General features: G+C 41.7%; 1 protein-coding gene across 2 annotated transcripts; it reads left to right on the forward strand.

Annotated features, from left to right (window-relative positions):
* The first annotated feature begins 2,371 nt into the window (after nucleotides 1-2,371).
* On the forward strand, nucleotides 2,372-5,033 carry LOC125749397 (transcriptional regulator Myc-1-like). Of its 2 annotated transcripts, none has more exons than XM_049026625.1 (3): nucleotides 2,372-2,826; nucleotides 3,336-3,975; nucleotides 4,221-5,033. In XM_049026625.1, exons 2-3 carry the CDS (start codon nucleotides 3,345-3,347, stop codon nucleotides 4,808-4,810), a joined length of 1,221 nt encoding a protein of 406 aa, XP_048882582.1. In that variant the 5' UTR covers nucleotides 2,372-2,826; nucleotides 3,336-3,344; the 3' UTR covers nucleotides 4,811-5,033. The 2 variants fall into 2 exon arrangements, with proteins under 2 accessions (XP_048882582.1, XP_048882591.1); XM_049026634.1 differs by having other exon boundaries at nucleotides 4,224-5,033.
* The last annotated feature ends 12,642 nt before the right edge of the window (nucleotides 5,034-17,675 follow it).

Genomic DNA, 17,675 nt, shown 5'->3' on the forward strand with positions numbered 1-17,675 from the left:
ACCTCCCACCACCCTATGAATTACGAAAGAGCTTTTGTTTGCAAAACATCTGGACGCAGCACACAGATTGGAAAGGAACGTAAGAAAAATACCTCAGAGGTTCATCAGAATTAATGGCAAAAGCAATTATTAATTAATCAGTCACAGCTTTATTCTAATATACCTGCAGGGAAACACAGCTGTTAACGAGATGAACTTCACACCATAAGGTTGCTAGCTGAAGCCTTACAAAGGGTGAAAGACGAGCTTATTTGCTTCACCATAAAAATCAAGTTAATGAATGGATGAGAAGTACAATATACAGCGTGTAACACAAACAACAGGCCCGATAAGGTGTCAGTAAACTTGAAAAGCACAGTCATAAAATGGAAACACAGTCTGTATTGTAGGTCCCCATTAGAATGCAGACTCCGCCCAGTTAAACCCGTTTGAAAGTTGCAGACAGTTTCCAGATTAGTTTGTTACCACCACAGACGCGCCAGCATAAGGGCTGAGTGATACCAAAACACTGCTTCACCGTTTTGTTTTGTGTAAGGCGCAGTTTGCAGGGAATAACCCAACAAATGTGGCTACAGGTTAATTTTTGCCTATTTAACGTCTGGGCGGGACTGCTGCATTTATAAAACATGTCTAATGCACAACTGTTACCTTTTTCCTGCAATCCGTCCTCATCCAGGTCAGGGTCATGGGGGCAGGGTCTGGGTTGACCCTGGGCAGGAATACCAAGCCAGAGCAGGACATACACACCCTGGGCAATTCACACATGCCAGTCAGTCTCACTCTGAGTCTGGGCTGTAGGAGAAAACGGTCAGAACCACATGCAAACCAAACAGACGAGAACAATATTCAAGCCCCCAGCTCTAGAGGTATGAGGCAACAGTGCTACACACTTCTCAGTGCACCACCCCAATTTCCAGTAATGATGATGCATATTAACAGATGGTGCTATATTTGTGTGCGAAAAAAAAACTGCGTGATTTGAGTTCCTCAAACGGAAATATTTCATATCCCTCCAGATAACTTTAACGGAATCTCTAAATGAGAAATTACATTTCTGATCATTTCATATATATATATATATATTACGGCAGCGTATTGTTGCCACCATGACAAGAAAATACAATAAAATCCAAATTTCTCGTTATCACGTAGTATAACGTTAAAACGTTTAACTGGGCAAAATTTGTTTTCATAATGATGGCAAAAATACGCAGCGCTGCATATTTAAAAACAATATTGGAAGCATAGGTATAACAACAAAAAAGAGCATAAGGATTTTTCCGTTTTCCGACGTTTTTTAAGCATATTCCGCTAACTTGCTCCATCTGAAGATATAGTTCATAAGCAGCAGGGGGCGCCACACACCGTTAATATTTAACAAGCCTTGAATCTGTACCACCCATATGCAGCGCTAAAAAGCCAACCCGTTAGGAAACATGCACAGCAGAGAGGCGTTGTTGATTCAGAGGCCACTAATATTGAATAATAAAATGCACATTTCTTTTCAGTGCAGGTTTACCGTTAAAAGATTAATACATTGTGTGACGAAAACATTTATTCCCGCGATTTCTTTTCCTCAGTCATTCTTGCGGTGAAGTAGAGGTGGAGTACAATGTTAATTGTAATTATGGACGATTGTGATGTCTCAGTCTTACCTCCAAAATTAATTGAAAATCTCATGTACCGCAGACGGCCTGTTTTTTGGATATGTAGCCTGACCACAAACGAAGAAAAATTACGCTTAATAAGAACAATATTCAATCCCCCTCCATCCTACTTTTCTACACTCGGCTCCTTGATCAAAATGTTTAAACGCCCTGAAACGTAAAAACAGAAAAACTGCATGTGACTCGGGGAAAGATAAAATGGATCAGTTAGGCCTAATCTCCTTATATGTAATATCTCTTATGCAGTTTTACAGCAGGTCGCCGCTTCTGTTGTCCGTCGTCAGCCTCTAAAAAGCATCTAAAGTCAAACGCATAACTGTATATTTAAAATGTGACGCGTTTAAGATTAACCCACTTATCATCAAGTACAACCACCACCTTGATCCTGTCATTATATACACTTGAGCAATTAATTTTAATAAAAAAACACAAAACAAGAACTAAAACGCGTTTCCTGATTTTTGTAAGCAGTGTCATGTCTTTTATTGCACTAGACCATAATCTAAAAGCCTATGACATATTACACTGTCATAAAGGAAAAAAATGAAAAAGAATAAAACGCAAAACCGCTAGTAAATATAAAAATCACGTCTGTCCAGGCGTGACCAACACAGCAATAACAAACACGCCTCGTCGTCCCCATTAACCCCGGTTACTACAGCCGCCCCTCCCACTTGTATATAAGGAGGGACGCGCCGGGGTTTGTACGCATCAGATTTTACGGCAACTCTCCGGCGCTACGTTTCCGCGTCCCCGCCGCTCTCGGCCGTCGTACAGCAAAGCGCGCTGCGTTCTTCGCCGTTCAGGCTCGGCTGACGGGCTTCGCGTAGAACGGCGCTCTACGGACGGCGGGATACGGAGCTGTGGCTTGGCGTGTGTGCGTGCGTGTGCTTGTGCGTGTGCGTGTGGGGTGGGGGATGCCGGCGTACTAAAGGCCATGTGAGTGCGCCTCTCCCCGCAGTGAATGACAGCGCACGGCGCGGTGCAGCTGCGCTATACTGCCCGCCGCCACTTACATGCGCAACAGCCCAGCCGGGCAGCGGCACTTTCTCCTACTGCGGAATTTACTTTCATCTACCACTATTTTCTGTGAATTACAAACCGACAAGCTTTTTTCAGACCTGACGTTTCTTTTTTTTATAATTTTGTCACTTACACGGTAAGAGACTGTTGACAATATTTTATTTCATATTTCATTTCATAAAATATTGTTAGATTTTTATAATTTAATTTTTACCCCCTTTAATTTATGTTTTATTTAGCGGTCTACGTGTTTTTTTTTTTTTTTTTTGTATTTATTGGCGTTTATATGAAAATGATGAGTTGCTCTTTGAATTTGAATGTAGTATGTAACGCGTGATTTTAAATAGCCGGCGTTTTGCAAGATGTCAGCTTATTGTATTTGGACGACTCTGCTTTTTTCTTTACAGTCCACCCCCAAGTTAACTTTATAATCCGCAGCGTTTGATACCCCTGTGACTTTAATATTGATTATTTTTTTCCGATTTCGCTCTGACTGTACAGATGCATTGCCGGTTATTTATGCAAAACACGCTGATCGTTATGCTTTCCCCCCCTTTTTTGCGATGATCAGTGCAAGTCAGTCCCGGCTCTGCACGTCAAGTTTCCCGGCTTACATTTACAATTTCCCTCTTATTTATCCCTCAGGCAGACAGCATGCCGCTCAGCTCCGGTTTGACGAGTACAAACTACGATTACGACTACGACTCCATCCAGCCCTACTTCTATTTCGACACCGAGGATGAGGGTTTCTATTACCAGCAGCACAGTCAGCTCCAGCCCCCGGCACCCAGCGAGGACATCTGGAAGAAATTCGAGCTGCTGCCCACGCCGCCCCTCTCCCCAAGCCGGCGCTCCTCCTTCCCCGGCATCCTGCCCTCGACGGCCGACCAGTTGGAGATGGTCACCGAGTTCCTCGGGGACGATGTGGTCAACCAGAGTTTCATCTGCGACGCAGACTACTCCCAGTCCTTCCTCAAGTCTATCATTATCCAGGACTGCATGTGGAGCGGCTTTTCCGCCGCCGCCAAGCTGGAGAAAGTGGTTTCCGAGAGACTTGCGACTATCCAGGCTTCCAGGAAGGAGTGCCCGCCGCCGGAGCCCCCCGGTCGGGTGAACGCCAGCTACTTGCAAGATCTGACCACATCGGCGTCGGATTGTATAGACCCTTCTATAGTATTCCCGTACCCGATCACCGAAAACCCGAAACCGAGCCAGGGGACCCCATCTTCGTGCTCGCCTTTGGATACCCCGCCCAACAGCGGCAGCAGCAGCGGTAGTGATTCAGGTACGTGTAGCATTATTACTAACCTGACGTGGAGCGATCGGTCTGATGATAGCGAAGATCAGTCATGTGGCGACGTTGCGCAAGTTTCCTCGATACGCAGGTCTAAATTAAAGGGCCCAGATGCTGCAGCGTTCAGAGAATTAAAGGGGCAAGGGAGTTAAAAAGCGGCTCCACCCTGGGAATATGCACGTAACTATAAATGTCGCTTTAAATTCTCATGTGATGCATTTTTTTTATTGCTTTAGAAGAAGAAGAGGAGGAGGATGATGATGATGATGATGATGATGATGATGATGACGAAGAAGAAATTGACGTGGTGACTGTGGAAAAGAGGCAAGCGCTTAGGAGGTCTGAGTCATCGGGGGTGGTCACAAGGCTGCACCAGAGCCACCTCGTCCTAAAGAGATGCCACGTTCCCATCCATCAGCACAACTACGCCGCCCACCCACCGGCGAGGAGCGAGCAGCCTTCCGTCAAGCGGCCAAAGCTGGAGGGGGGTGCCCGGGCACCCAAGCAGATCGGTGGGGGCCGCAAATGCGCGAGCCCGCGGACGTCAGACTCTGAGGACAATGACAAACGGAGGACTCACAACGTGCTGGAGCGACAGAGGAGGAACGAACTGAAGATGAGCTTCTTCGCGCTGCGGGACGAGATCCCCGAGGTGGCCCACAATGAGAAGGCGCCCAAGGTTTTGATACTCAAAAAGGCGACCGAGTGCATTTTCAGCCTGCAGACTGATGAGCAGAGACTGCTGTCATTGAAGGAGCAGCTGAGCAGGAGAAGTCAGCATTTAAAACAGAGGCTTGAGCGGCTGAGGAACTGTCAAGGATGCTGAGTTAGATTTATTTGTATTTAAGTCCTTTATTTTTATTAATAAAATATAAAAAAAACAGGGCTACATGTTTGTCAGCCTTAACTTAAATATTTGTTATGTTTTGTATATAATATTTACAAAGAAATGTATTTTTGGATTTTAATTGAATGTTCCAGACATGTTTCATGATTGTTCAGCATAAATGTTCTATTCAATCTGAATCATAAATGCATTTCTTTATTGACATTGTGTGACTTATTGATTCCTTACCTCATGACATTCTGAGTCTGTACTTAAACTGTCCAGATAAGTGTTTAGCTTGCTGTGTATAGCAGGTGAGTTGTACTGATGGGAGTACCGTGGCCATACGCAATGCATGGTTTCAGAAGCTGTACGTTATAAAATTTTGATCAGGTTTTCTTTCTGTCTACAGTATTGAGCATTGGCACTTTTCCCATCTTTAATACTGATTTTCTAATTCTGAACAGCATGCAGACTGGATGGGAAAATATTGACCCTTTTAAAAACTGTATATCCTTTAGTGGGTTTCTTTCTGGGCCCTTGGTTTGTTTTGAAATGAACGTCTGTCAGCTTGTTTCTTAGGCATTAACTTAGAGTTACTGTAGTCCTTGAAACTAGGGACATTGACCCTACCTTTGTACCCTCAGACGGAACGGTGAGGCTCTGTGCCATGATTGAATATTTTCACCCATTTCATCCATTCATCCAACTGGAGAAGGTCTCATTTCCCTTGTCTAAAACTGCAGCATTACCTTCATTCACCTGTATTCATCCACAGCTCAGAAGCCACCAGCACTTTCACCACAAATCAGTATGTTCTCTGTGAAGTTAGCTGCTAATTTTCTAGCCATAATGCATCTGTTTACCATGTGCCTAAGTGTAAACCAGTGTTTCCCAACCTTGTCCTCTGGGACCCACAGATTGTGCATATGTTTGCTTCCCACTTATCAAAAACATGGACAATCTGTGGGTCACCAAGGACTGGACAGAGAAACACTGGTCTAAACCATTTATATGACATATCTGTACAGCTGTTGTATTGGTGTGATTCAGGTGAAATTCTCATGGCCGTTACAGTAGAACCACACCCAGAATTCTCCCTCAAACAACAGGAAGTTCACATGAACAACTGTAAATACTGGTTTGTTTTGAAATTAATGTCTGTCAGCTTGTTTCTCAGGCATTGACTTAGAGTTACTGTAGCCCGAACATGATCCTTTCCTTGAAACTAGGGACATTGATTTGGATAAGATCGCATAATTGCTTTTTGTCACATCAATCTACCTTCAACCTGAAATCTAGGTCTTTGATGGGTTTTTGTTTTGACAAAAATATAAATATCATCTAAATGGATATCACTGCAACTTTAAAGAAGGAATATGAAAGAAAAAAATATATAAATTATAATGATAAAAAGGCAGTTGCTTCTGTTTGTTTTATTAGAAAAGTTGTATTCTTCTTGGCTTCTTATATTAGTCATTAAGATAATGAACAACAATGTTTGTTCATTTGTTTTTTCATATCCAGGGTTTTGGGGAATGAATTTTCATTGAATTTCATGAATTTCATTGGTTAGATTAGGCTTTAGACTGTCCTTGTTGACACTATTAACTACATATACTTATACAAATGGCACCCCCCACAACTGCTTGGATAGTGAATATGTTTGACCACATTGCAGGTAGCCATTTATACATTGAATGAAGAATATTGTTAATTCATAAGTATCACTGTCCCTCATTGTGTAATTAGACTTCATGTGGGAATAATGCAATAATTATTACTGTGGAGATCACAGCTATGCAAGGACCGCTTGCCTTTACAGCCTTGATGGAAGCGGATGGAAAGGTGGAGATACTGAAACGTACAGGTTAATTCCTGTTAATTCATCAGCTTCATGGTGAATTTATTTCGATGTGTGTGTGTGTGTGTGTGTGTGTGTGTGTGTAATAAAGGGGAAGTGCAAATTGGAGGCGGCAAACTCCTGTTTTGGGACAAAGTGACCCGTGTGAGTGTTTTATGTGACGCCTTCATCTTCCCCCAGTCATTAACAGGCTATTGTGCTTCAGAAAACAGTTTAACGTCTCAGAATGCCTTCATTCCAACTGCTTCAAGTTAAGCGACAGATACCTCATTCATTATGTTTATGCCTGTCAGTGCATGCTGGCTTGGACAGCATCCTCAGCAAAATCCACTGCCCCCACCCCCAGAACGATAATGTAACGATCAAAAGTATCAGTGCTACTCTTTCTGTTGCTCGCCATGTCTGCACAAGATACTTATTTGTGTGTGTGCACAACTAGGTCATACGCCCAAGCTCATTTATTTAATGACTATAGGCTAACAGAGTATTTCTGAAATTTCCTTCTACAGCCCAGATATACAGTTAAATTGACTGACTCTCTTGGGATAGCTGGACGAAACATGATGCTTAGTAAAATGCATTAGAAAGCTATTTGATGTGAAACGTGGCCAATTATATTTCACATAAATGTATTTAATCAATATTTAATATTTATTTAAGTATAGGTTTTATCCATGGGTAAGAGTGACGTCGATTGACCGGATTTGTAATTGTACTGAATATTGGAGCAAACGATTTTGTTTGTTCCTGCGGTGTATTCTGCTTGTTATAAATCCTGGTGGAAAGTCCTTATTAATACAGAGATTTGGTGGGGATTAGTGGCTGGTATTCCTGGGTAATGTCACGGAGCATTGAACACACGTACAATCAATGGAGACCGGACGGGCATTACGTCATTTCCATCCTTGTAGCGCGGGATGGAACGCGGTCAGCCCCGCGCGCACTTGTTACAAAAAAACCAAACATATCGACTGGGAAATCCCGACAGGTTAGGCTTGTTCCTCGTGTCTATTGTTACGCGGAATGTTTTTTGTTTGAATTAGAAAAAAGGCAAATCCTAACTTAAATCTGTGTTCCATTAGTTAGCATGCGACTAAGTTATCTATCTATCTATCTATCTATCTATCTATCTATCTATCTATCTATCTATCTATCTATCTATCTATCTATCTATCTATCTATCTATCTGTCTGTCTGTCTGTCTGTCTGTCTTTCTATTTCAGTTATAATTTCAGCAACTCTGACAAATTAATTGAGAATCAGAATCAGGTATTTTGATACCTAAGGAATTTGACTCCTCTTGATGGCTCTCCATTGTACTTACATGGCAGCTCGACATACGTAACGTAGAGAACACAGGTAGGTACGTCAAGTTAAAAAAGTAAACAAATAAAAAAGTGATTGGGTTGGAAAATTGTTTGCGAATGACTTTTGAATATGTTGCATTCATCCCTGTTTTTCATAGCAAACAAAATACCTATGAAACAAAATAACTGAGGTTGCTACAGAACGGTAATTTAACAGAGCGGGTGGACTGAGGGTTGAAAAATTAAAATAGCTGTGTTTTTGAGTTTAAAATTCAGTAGAATGCACAGATGTAAATGCAAGTTGTAAAGAATTTTAAACCAATTTGATGTTTTGTCGTGCCCAAAACAGCCACTCGCCTAGGCATTGTTTCTAACCAACTGAACTGAAACTGTTTTTAGAGAAAAGCTTTTATTGAGTTTTCAGACAACTCCAAGCTGCAGGCTGAATCGTTCTGCCAGATGATGGGCCACCTTAGTTTCTTTGGATCTTTAATACGATCAGGATCAGTTGTACATGAACCTCATCGATCTCGGTGGGTGAGAAAGAGCCTCATTCAGGAGCCAAAGATTTAGAAATTACAACCTGTGAGAAATTCTTTGTTTTGTAAGACAGAAACCTCACCATAACTTGAGCTGTCGGTTTGCTTTCAAGAATAAAGTGAACTGAATTGCATAAACACCACATGACTTGAGTTCAATTATTTATCATTTATCAATTGCATAAGATGACTGAAATTAAATGACTTTCTAATTAAATGTTCTTTCTCGACTTCAAATTTGAGTAAGGTGAAAAAATGCACGTTGTACAAAAGTGCAGCATTATATTAAAAATGATACTGCTTCATTGCCGCTAAATACCTGTCAAATGTGTGTTGCTTTGCAACCCAGAGTACAGCATGTGGAAGCAGCTGTTTGACGTCTCTTAAGGTCTCTTAAGGTCTCTTAAGGTCTCTTAAGGTAACGCCTCTAAAGGAGTTTCCCGGGTTTGTCACACAACAAAGTAAAAGCGAAACCAATCAGGCACATAGCCAGACAATAAAATGATGAGTTTGAACCCTCCGCAAAATTTCCTTCAAGCCCCCCTGATTGGTAAAAAATGCTTTAGGGATCCCCCTGGTCAGCAGAATCTTCTGAGAGGGACCCATCGGTAGGGATGCCAGATCCTCCATGAAATTTTATTTCTGGCTACGGGCCAGGAAGAATCATCCATGAAGCGGCTAGCCTGAAGCCTCACTTTCTGACCTTGTACCTCCCCTGTCTCTCTGTCCTGCCTCTAGCTAGCTCTTTACACTTTTCCGTCTTGTTCTCTAGCTATGCTGAATCTGTGTGATGAGGGTCGGTGGGGGGGGGGGGGGGGGGGTTGGACTTGGCCATCTAGTACCGGTGGTACACTTCTCCTGATGTACAGCATGGGGGCAAACCCAAGTCACAAGCTCTCATTTCCACTGGTCTGCCATGATGCATTGGAATATATATCTAAATGATTGATGTCATTTGTGATTTGTTATATTTTGCCTGGTCGGCGGCACGTGATTTGATTTTATTTTTGAGAGCTCAAGGTCATAATATATGTGATAATATATATGAGCTTTGTTCATTATTATTTATTAGGCTATAATGTAAATCAGAGTCATATCTTACTCTACCGAGTGCTTTAAAAGGGGTTTGTTTTGGTGTGTTTGGTGTCCCTTATGATATGTGATATGTGGATATGTGTAGCGCCCAGGGGAGGCGTAAACTTCCAAAGAGGTAAAGTGCATGCAGAAACCTACAGGGCAACAAGTACAAAACGAGCGACAAGAATGACAATAGAACATATGTGAAATATACATGACATCACAGTAATACGCAGGACTGACGCACCTTCTTGCCATAAAGTGTCATTTGAGTATACGTTTAGTGGGTGGAGCATAACATGCAAAATCCCCCGGAAGTATGTGGCCACAGGATTGACTGGGATCACATCATCTGGTGTTACTTGGGTTTTGGTGCTGGAATGAATACCCCAGTTCATAGAGCAGTTGGTGGGTCTCAGAGTGAAAGGCTTCTTTAAGGTAAGGACATAGAAAGTATCTTACAAGTGTAACCCTAGTACACTATCACTACTACTGTCTTTTACATATGATTTTCCCACAGTCTGTGACATTAATATTTTGTTGATTATGTGCATATGTCTCTTTCAGAAACTGTGAAAACATTGTATCCTGTAGAAAAAAACAGTGGATTTCCTACCGCAGCCAGTTTCGCTTTGCAAACAGTTTGCTAGTAATATAACAAATACCTATGACATTAAATTAAGGATATATAAAAGGAAATGTAACAATTTATGATGTTACCGACGATAAACACTAAGCATCGCTGAGGCACTGGATCAGTCTATATTGAATAGTTCACTTTCTATCGGGGGAGATACGGTGGCTAAGTGGGTATCACTATAGCTTCATACTTCATACCTGCAGTTTGGGGTTTGAATTCTGCCTGCAGTTCTGTTTGTGGTATGTGCACATTTCTTCGTTTGTTCGACTTCCGTCTGACTGCTCTCGTTGTCATGAGCGGCCCAGGAACGCACAGCCTGGTGAATTGGAATCTATGGCTTGCACGTGTTGAACATTGTGGTGTATTTTATCAAGAAATAACACCACAGAAATCCTCATTCACTTAACAGGATGCTTAATGCTGTGGATATACATGGTGTTGCCTTCTTGATAAGTCTTCCAAGTTTAATTCCTTTGAAAAGTTCACTATGTTTGGTCAAAGGGTAGGTCTGGCAAAAAAAAAAAAAAAAACTAAAAATAATTAGTAATAAGTGAATCAATGGTTTTTATATAATCTCCCCAAGGTAATTTATAATAAAATATGAATAAATGAAATTAAAGTAATAGCGCAATTTTAAATGTATTTCATTCTTAATAAATGGAGAATGATGTTTATTAAGTTGGCTGTGAGAAGCTAAGGGCATGTAGCAGCTAACCACTCCAGGGTGTGTGGAAACTCTGTGTTGTTTATCGTCCAGATGACACCTGTGAAGTTCTACTGTCATGTGACGTGTCTTGTGACAGCACAGGACGCGATGTTTCGGGCAGCACCACAGTCCTGGGACAGCACCGCTTCTCGGGGAGTGACGTGGCCACGTCATTCTTTACTAACGGCTTCTTCGTTTCCTTCCCCTTGGCAGAGTCACACAGGCCCATCTGGCAGCTCGCTGACGGATGGAAGGTTCTGTGTCTTTCTCAGCAGGATTAAAGGCAGGATTTGCCGGCCGGGTCCCTCAAGGTTATCTCCTTTCTTATTCTTTAACTGCACTCTTGTAGCTCGGGCCTTCTGCTTTGGGTGACCTTCAAAAGAAAAGACTGACCTCCTGTAATATTCATCTGTGCTTTGCTCTTCTGCAGGAGCGTTGCTATAGATTTCGGGATGAATGAAAGAATATAATTTTGGGGACGTAACCCAGACCAGTCGAGTTACGTTCTAAAATTTTTGGGGCCAATCATCCTACCTTTCCACTCTATACAGCGCCCCTGTTCTACAACTTCCCTTCTGATCACCACTAAGAAGAATGATACATGGTTCCAACGCAACCATATCTAAGAATGCTGTTGATGGGATTGAATCCTACACCCTGTTCTGGATGATGAAACTAGAGTTCCAGTTTCTCATTGGCCAGAAAGTATTGTCCAGAATTGCTGAGTTATTGTAGTAAGTTACTCACACGGCTTATTTTCAGTCTCCCTTCTTGGCATTCTGTAATACCCTGTAGAACTGTCAAGCATGTTCTGTCCATTTCCTTCTGTTTCGCAATGTTTTCTGTTATGAAGCTTGAAAGACTTATGCCTTACAGAGACTGTGCTGGGGTCGAAACTCATACTGATCTGGATGCTGCTCAAAGCGGAATCCTACGGACCGAGGATGATCTCATTTTTAAAGAGGCTGGTTGGATCCACTCGGACCAGAAATTAAATGCAAGACACCCACCCTAGATAAATGTCATCCACCGTTACAGTTTTTCTCGATTGCTTTGGCACATTTTATGCTTGAACATGCTTAACATTTTCAAGACTATAAGAGCATTTCTCAAAACAGTTCATGCTTACAGCACAGCATTGTGGTTTAGCTGCAAAAACCCGTAACATACCCAAAACAATTGCAGTTTTTTCTCAATTGCTTTGGAGCATTACTCAAATGACAATTAACATTTGCAAAACAACAAGTGTAATCCCCACACCACAATGTCACTTCTGCACAGCAGAACATGTGAAAATGTGCCAAATGATGACAGTTGTACAAAACCGTTTGCACATATTTACTAAAACATTTGGAAATTTGTGTGAAGCAATTAGAAATTATGTTCTGCTGTGACATTATGGTATGGGGATTGCACGTATTGTTTTGTGAATGTTCATTGTCATTTGACAAATGCTCCAAAGCAATCGAGAAAAGCTGTGATATATGAGTAGTTCTGATATTTATCACCAATTCTTCTATGGAATACTTAGATCAGAAAGGGTATCATTCAGTAAAAATTGACTCAGGTTGACTCAGGTCATCAACGGTGTTCATCTATAAATCTTTTACCTTTTACTAAAAATTTCCATGGAAAGAGACAGTGATAAGTTCACTCTATTTTTGGCAAATCTATCCAAACAGGGCTGTTGTTTGTCTCAACAGGTAAGGGCATTGTTCCTGTGGTCAGAAGGTCATTGGTTCAAGTCCTGTGGCCACCACAATGATTCCAGCATTGGGTCCGTAACCCCAGTTGTCCCAGAGACTGGCCGCTGCTGCTTTATCAACTGTGTGTAACTATGGATACAAGTCTCTGCCAGATAAAATCCAAATTTGTTCAGTGTGTATAAAGTCTGGATGCTCTGGCCTTTATGACGTTCTTCTCTGCTGGATACATGGAGTGTAAGACAGCTTTGGAGTCAATCAAAGGATTGGCATAGGGTAATTCAAAGTCGGCAGCTAGCTGACCTTTTCCTTAAGCAGCCGAGGTCTTCTGCTCTGCAAACCCAAGGGATGCAGCTTAGAGATGGGATGACAGCTATCAGACAGGTAAACAGCCACTTTTCAAGGGATGAAGATGAGAGGAAAAGAGAGATGACAGGTACCAGCTATATTGAGAGATAAGCAACTACCTTTCAAGGACATGATTAATCTGGGATTTCTGAGTCATTAGTCTTTGTTCACGTTGTTGCGATATCAACCTTTTCTTGGAGCCCAGCTGGTCTTACAAAAAGCCGATGAAGTTAGTGGATTTGATGGCATGCAACCTAGGATGAAGGGCAAGGCTGATTTTTTTTTATCCGTTTGCTTGGACAGTACTCCAGTTTCCTGGAAAAAAGGACATACAAGAACTGACAAATATAATGCGTTATTCTCAAGAACTGATTCAATTCTGCAGACTCAGTTATGCACTGGATCTAAGAGTGAAAACTCATGAAGGCTGCTCGGAATTATGCCAAACAAGTCATTCTCCAGTTCACCATTTTTTCACGCCCCACAAGGGGAGTCTCAAATTTATAAAATCTGTGACTGCAATCAACAAACTAGAAATGTCAAAAGTCTTGTATTCTGTTTGCTTACTTATGGTTAAGCTTAGGGCTGAGTAAAGGCTAAGGTTGTCATTGCCAGGATTAGAGATATGCAAACAAGAATAGAATGGATGGTCCCCACAAGATATGAGTACAGGTCTCTGTGTTTGTTTGTTTGGTTGTGTGTGTGTGTGTGTGTGTGTGTGTGTGTGTGTGTGTGTGTGTGTGTGTGTGTGTGTATGGTGAGTGAGTCCTGTGTTGGGTTGACTTGCGCCTGTTGCTTCTGGGATAGGTGGATGGATGGATGGATGGATGGATGTAATCACTTGTATTTCCTCAACAATACAAGGGGCTTGAAGGTTGTCCTCTAAAGGGTGAATATGAGTGATCAGTAACATCTTATCTAAGGTCTGTGAGGGGAGATTATAAGCATGCAATCATGCAGAGAGCATACAAACTTCACTCAGACAGCTCTGTGGGTGTGAAGCAAATACTACCTGACGGCCCATCGCACCTTCGACAGGAACGTTGACGAGAGTTTCAGTTTTACACATTAAGAAAATACATGTTTAGTTGTGGTGAAACCTGCACACTTATGAATTGTAGGATGTTAGCATGAAGAGCTGAGTTCAGCAGCAGATGGCCTTGGTCCCTAGAGCTTCTCTTTATTCTCTAACTATCACAGGAGTTACATTTCCTCTCCTTTGTTGTCCTGTGCCTTTTCTGCACTCAGATTTTTACAGCTATATAACGTTAAGCATCTTCACCATCAATTACGCTGTTGTTCAATTGTCAAGCATTCTGAAAGACTGCTGTACAAAATAACATAAACCGGATTGAATATCGGCTGATATTTGATAACATAATAATACTGCACTGTTAATATCAAATTATTCTTGTGATGCATTGAGTTTAAGAAAAGCTGACAGTTCCTTTTTCAGAGATCCCCTTGCGTGGCTCTCTGTGTTTTTCATCAGACAGCCTGCGGTGTGTCTCAGATTTCTGTAACATTAAAGGATAGACTTCGAATACCAACTGCAACTAATCTGTCAAGTCGCTCCGGGAGAATAAAGGGAACATCAGGGCGAATTCTTAGAAAACATCATCGAGAGGAAGAACTTGTTTTCGCTGTCTTTCACGTAAACATTTTTCACGATCTGACCGAAGCAAAATACCCGTGTAACTGTCAAGATGCTTTTCATCTGCTTGTTAGTGCATGATTTGCCTGGCTGTTTACTTTGGATTGCTGATAAGAGAACCGTGTGATTGCTTTTCTGGCATTGGGGACACCTATTTGTTTGTTGCAGGACTGTATGGAATGGGTTTTCCTGCTGAATCATTCCGGAATGTTGTCATAGCAGGTTGAAAACTCAGGCCAGTGGCCTGTACTACGAAGCGGGGTTACTGGCTTATCGGGGTAACTTGTCGGATTTAAGGTACCACAGTTTAAATGGACTTCATATTTGTTCATTTGCATTTTGCGAAGACCACCTTAAATCCGACAAGTTACCCCGATAAGCCAGTAGTCCCGCTTCGTAGTACAGGCCACAGGTCTTATTAGAAGCTGTGGGTCTTTATTACTGTTTATTAAGGTGTTTATACATAAATGTGTATAAATCTCTACAGGTTCTCAGTTAGGTCTTCAGACCCCCCAGACCACAATGCATGCACTGCATGTCCATAATATTAATATGACAATTAATCAACAGGGATATTTAGGGAATATTCACCAGGCAAAGTTACAGCTTCTGTTTCACTTTCAATGATTCATAAGTGGATACTTCCAGTGACGCAGTACCTTGGCGGCTATACCTCATATCTCACGCAGCTGGGTCTGGGGTTTCGAACCCCAATTATCTCTTCCTGTTCCATGTGGATTTCCCTCTACAGTCCAAAGATGTTTGGTTTGGAAAGTTGCCATCTAGGAGCTGCCTGTAGTGTATGTGCACGCCCTGTGATGTACTGGCTTCTGACTTCTCGAAGCTGGATTTCTTGCTTAGCCGGATAATTTGTCTGATTTAAGGTAGCCCAGTTTAAATGGACTTCATCTGCTTTCACAAACATTTAGCCCTGGCTACCTCAAATCCGACATGTTATCCAGCTAAGTGAGAAATCCTGCTTTGTGATGCAGGCCTTGGACTTCTCTTGGTTATTACCCAGCAAACTTTTAACAAATGTATTAAAACAGCTACCTTTCATAGCAGTTGCCACAAGCCACTTGACAAGAATTTGTAGCCGTCCATTACCAAACACTGATTACATTTTAACATGGTTAAACATTTGATTACTATACAAATTACACGTTAAAAGTCAATATACATTGAAATGATATAGGTAACGTTATTTCAATACTAAAAATCAGCATTGAAAGATATCATTTCCTTAATTAGATCTAAAGTGTAAGGACACAGGTGAATTTAATTTAATGTGGTTTGACCTGAGACGTGAGGAGCCAACCTTTATAGCCCTGGGACCTGCATGCTGTTACCAGAATATGGCTGTATGACACAGTGAAGTGTTTTCCATTTTCATAAAATTCTTTTAATTGTCACCTTCCATCTGATTAATTAGTGGGACCTCCCATGAATCTCGGCAGGTGACTGTGCAAAGTCAATGTTATCCTGGGGAGAGAGGCAGGAGGCTGTGGATTAACTCAGTAGTGCCCCCCCGGACTGGATAACTTCCTGGTGACAACACAGTCCCCTTATGAACGGCACCCTGGTAACTGTGTGCTTGGTGCTTTGGCGGAGGATGTCTGACCCATTCCTGTTTGCAGTAGGGAAGCTGGGGAGATGAATGAATGAATGCGCAAATTTTAATATGACCGTTTATTTCAAATTAACTAGGGGAGGCTAGGGACAGAAAGGTTTCATTTAAAGACCATTACATGAATAAGATCAAGGGATATTTTTTTCAACAGTGCTAAAGGACCTTGAATGTATGAAAATCAGTCAGAATTTATGATGATTAAGTGCTGTAGAGACACTAAACATTGTTAAATTGTGGTTATCCTTGATATGCATGATTAAGCTAACCGGTTATTTACAACTAAATGTAGCTTGGGATCTAGCAAAAACACTGTATGGTAGACCTAATCTATTATCACGACAGTCAACAGTAAGGTTTTATGCCCCTCTTAACTAATGCATTACATATAGATGATTATCACATTACCATTTGATACTAATGAATGTGAGCTGGCAGGTCCAAAACGACATGGAGACCCATGACATCCCCGAGCATACGTATCTACCTGGGTTTTAAACATCACCAGAGGCCTGCGGTGCCATGACAACGTTTCCAGTGGATCACGGGCATCCGAGTCTGAGCGTTTTGCCGTTTCCCATTTTAATAATGAGCTGTTTTGTAGTATGGACTCACCTCAGATTTCGTGGCATAGACCCACATCAAATGGTTCAAAGAGGGGGTTATTCAACTCTCGTTCTAAGGCCTCAGTTATTGAGTAGCTACTATAACAGAAAAGGAGAGAATCAAAGGGCTGCTTTGGTAGCCTACAGCCATTGACTTCTTCCAGCTATATAGCTATTCCAGTACAAAATAATAGGCCTGGGTTTCCAACAATCAACCTATAGTAACGTTAACACTGGTATAAGCCAGTTCAAGTTAAAAACACTTTTATCGGTATTGATAGCAGCAATGGGGGCACCTGGAGGATTACATATGAATGTTGCTTTCTTTGTATTGTCACATTGTTTAATCATTTTATATACCAATGATGAAGCTGAGCCTCACACTCTATTTGCTTTTTGTTTTTTTCATGGCGTTAAGTCGAATCCCAAGAATCTTTCAAGGAAACGTACACTCAGTAGCCAGTTTAACAGGTATATCTACTTGATAACACAAACAGGCTGCTCCTCTAAACAGTGAATCATGTGACTGCAACTGAATATATGCTGCATGTGGACAGGGTCAAGGGGTTTAGTTACTATGTGGCTGAGCATCAGAACCGCGAAGACATGTGATCTGTGTGATTTTCTGCGGTTGCAGCATCTCAGAAACAGCTGGTCCACCTGGGATTTTCTCACGCTACAGTGTCTAGAGTTACAGGTAAACAAAAAACATCCAGTAAGCAGCAGTACTTTTGCCAAACACATCGTTAGTGGGGACATCAGAGGGGAATGGTCAACTTCATTAAAGCTTACTGG

The sequence above is a fragment of the Brienomyrus brachyistius genome, chromosome 1, assembly GCF_023856365.1.
Source record: "Brienomyrus brachyistius isolate T26 chromosome 1, BBRACH_0.4, whole genome shotgun sequence".
NCBI classification, from domain to species: domain Eukaryota; kingdom Metazoa; phylum Chordata; class Actinopteri; order Osteoglossiformes; family Mormyridae; genus Brienomyrus; species Brienomyrus brachyistius.